At 47.1% G+C, this 1889-nt stretch overlaps 1 protein-coding gene across 2 annotated transcripts; it reads left to right on the forward strand.

Annotated features, from left to right (window-relative positions):
* The first annotated feature begins 21 nt into the window (after window positions 1–21).
* Window positions 22–1203, forward strand: BEX3 (brain expressed X-linked 3). 2 transcript variants are annotated; one of them, XM_032757348.2, is made up of 2 exons: window positions 22–235; window positions 593–1203. In XM_032757348.2, exon 2 carries the CDS (start codon window positions 622–624, stop codon window positions 955–957), a length of 336 nt encoding a protein of 111 aa, XP_032613239.1. In that variant the 5' UTR covers window positions 22–235; window positions 593–621; the 3' UTR covers window positions 958–1203. The 2 variants fall into 2 exon arrangements, with proteins under 2 accessions (XP_032613239.1, XP_032613238.1); XM_032757347.2 differs by having other exon boundaries at window positions 131–235; window positions 640–1203.
* The last annotated feature ends 686 nt before the right edge of the window (window positions 1204–1889 follow it).

Genomic DNA, 1889 nt, shown 5'->3' on the forward strand with positions numbered 1-1889 from the left:
GGGGTGGGGGTGGGGGTGGGGGGCGGGAGACGCGAGGCGCTGGCAGCAAGGGGAGCCCGGGCCCGGGACAGGGAAAGGGCCAGGCGGCGGCGGGTCTTCGCTAGCTTTCCGCTGCAGCAGCCCCCACCCCCCACAACCCCCACCCCGGCTCGACTGCAGGTCTGCAAGGCTAAGTGTCCCCGCAGCGCACCTCGCGGCGAGAATCCGGAGGAGGAGACTGCAAGGATAGGCCCAGGTCGGTGCGAGGGACGGTGGTGGGGCGGGGGTCGGAACGTGAGGAAAGCCCAGTCTGAGACCCCAACCCCCTCCACCCCATCCCCCACTCCTATACCGGTCCTCCATTTTGGTGCCTGCAAAGCTCTGGGAAAGAATCCTGGGAAACGAAAAATGGTGGGTTTGGGGGAAGGGAGGTAAGGGGAGAAAGCTGGAGGGAGGGGCTCTAATTGGAGGCCCCCTAGAGGACGCACGGAACTTCTAAGGTGGGAAAAAAACGAAATAAAAAAATCCTTTGATATCAGGGCTCTGAATCCTGTTGGTCAGTGCACCAAGCATTCAGTCTCTCTCCTTGCCTTTGTCTTACTTGTGTTCAAAGAAAAACCACCAGAAAAAAAAAATCTCATCATGGCAAATATTCACCAGGAAAACGAAGAGATGGAGCAGCCTATGCAGAATGGAGAGGAAGACCGCCCTTTGGGAGGAGGTGAAGGCCACCAGCCTGCAGGAAATCGACGGGGACAGGCTCGCCGACTTGCCCCTAATTTTCGATGGGCCATACCCAATAGGCAGATCAATGATGGGATGGGTGGAGATGGAGATGATATGGAAATATTCATGGAGGAGATGAGAGAAATCAGAAGAAAACTTAGGGAGCTGCAGTTGAGGAATTGTCTGCGTATCCTTATGGGGGAGCTCTCTAATCACCATGACCATCATGATGAATTTTGCCTTATGCCTTGACTCCTGCCATTTATCATGAAATTAATACTGTGATTCCCGCTGTTTTCTTTTTCCTTGCATTTTCCTAATATGCCTTTACTGATCCGTTTGCTGTGAGCCCTATGTTATTTCCATGTGTCAAGTGGGTCTTGTGTTGCCAGCTTCTATTTGAAGATTGCCTTTGCACTCAGTCTAAGTTTCTGTCAGCAGTAGTTTCACCCATTTGCATGGAAAAATTTAAAGCTAATAAAGCAGTTTAAAAAGCAATCTATACATTTATTGTCTCATTAAAAATGTATACTTACATATAACAGATGAACTAAAAAAAATCTGAGATTAAATACACTAGAGTGTTAATTGGTGCACATTTCTGTGTGGTAACTAATCCCAGCACTTTGGGAGGCTAAGGTAGGCAGATCACGAGGTCAGGAGATCGAGACCATCCTGGCTAACACGGTGAAACCCTGGCTGTACGGAAAAAAAATATATAAAAAATTAGCCGGTCGTGGTGGCACACGCCTGTAGTCCCAGCTACTCGGGAGGCTGAGGCAGGAGAATGGCTTGAACCCGGAAGGCAGAGGTTGCAGTGAGCCGAGATCACGCCACTACACTCCAGCCTGGGCGACAGAGCGAGACTCAGGCTCAAAAAAAAAAAAAAAAAAAAAGATGATATGTGACATTTTTTCCTTTTGTTACCTGGAGTTTGAGAAGCAGTGAAAATTATTTTTCAATGAGATTAGATTATGAATGTAGTGCAGATACATAACAATACTGGCTCAACAAATTTGAAGAGTAAACTTTAAGTATCCTTCAGTCTTAACTGGAATAATAAACCTTTCCTAAGATCACATGAGTATGAATTAATTTTAAGTTGTTGTCTATTTTTTCCCTAAATTAATACGTATTATACTTAGTTTGTAATTATTCCTTTAAAGAGCCCGTTTTCTGCTCTG

The sequence above is a fragment of the Hylobates moloch genome, unplaced genomic scaffold (genome assembly GCF_009828535.3).
Source record: "Hylobates moloch isolate HMO894 unplaced genomic scaffold, HMol_V3 SCAFFOLD_7, whole genome shotgun sequence".
Lineage (NCBI taxonomy): Eukaryota > Metazoa > Chordata > Mammalia > Primates > Hylobatidae > Hylobates > Hylobates moloch.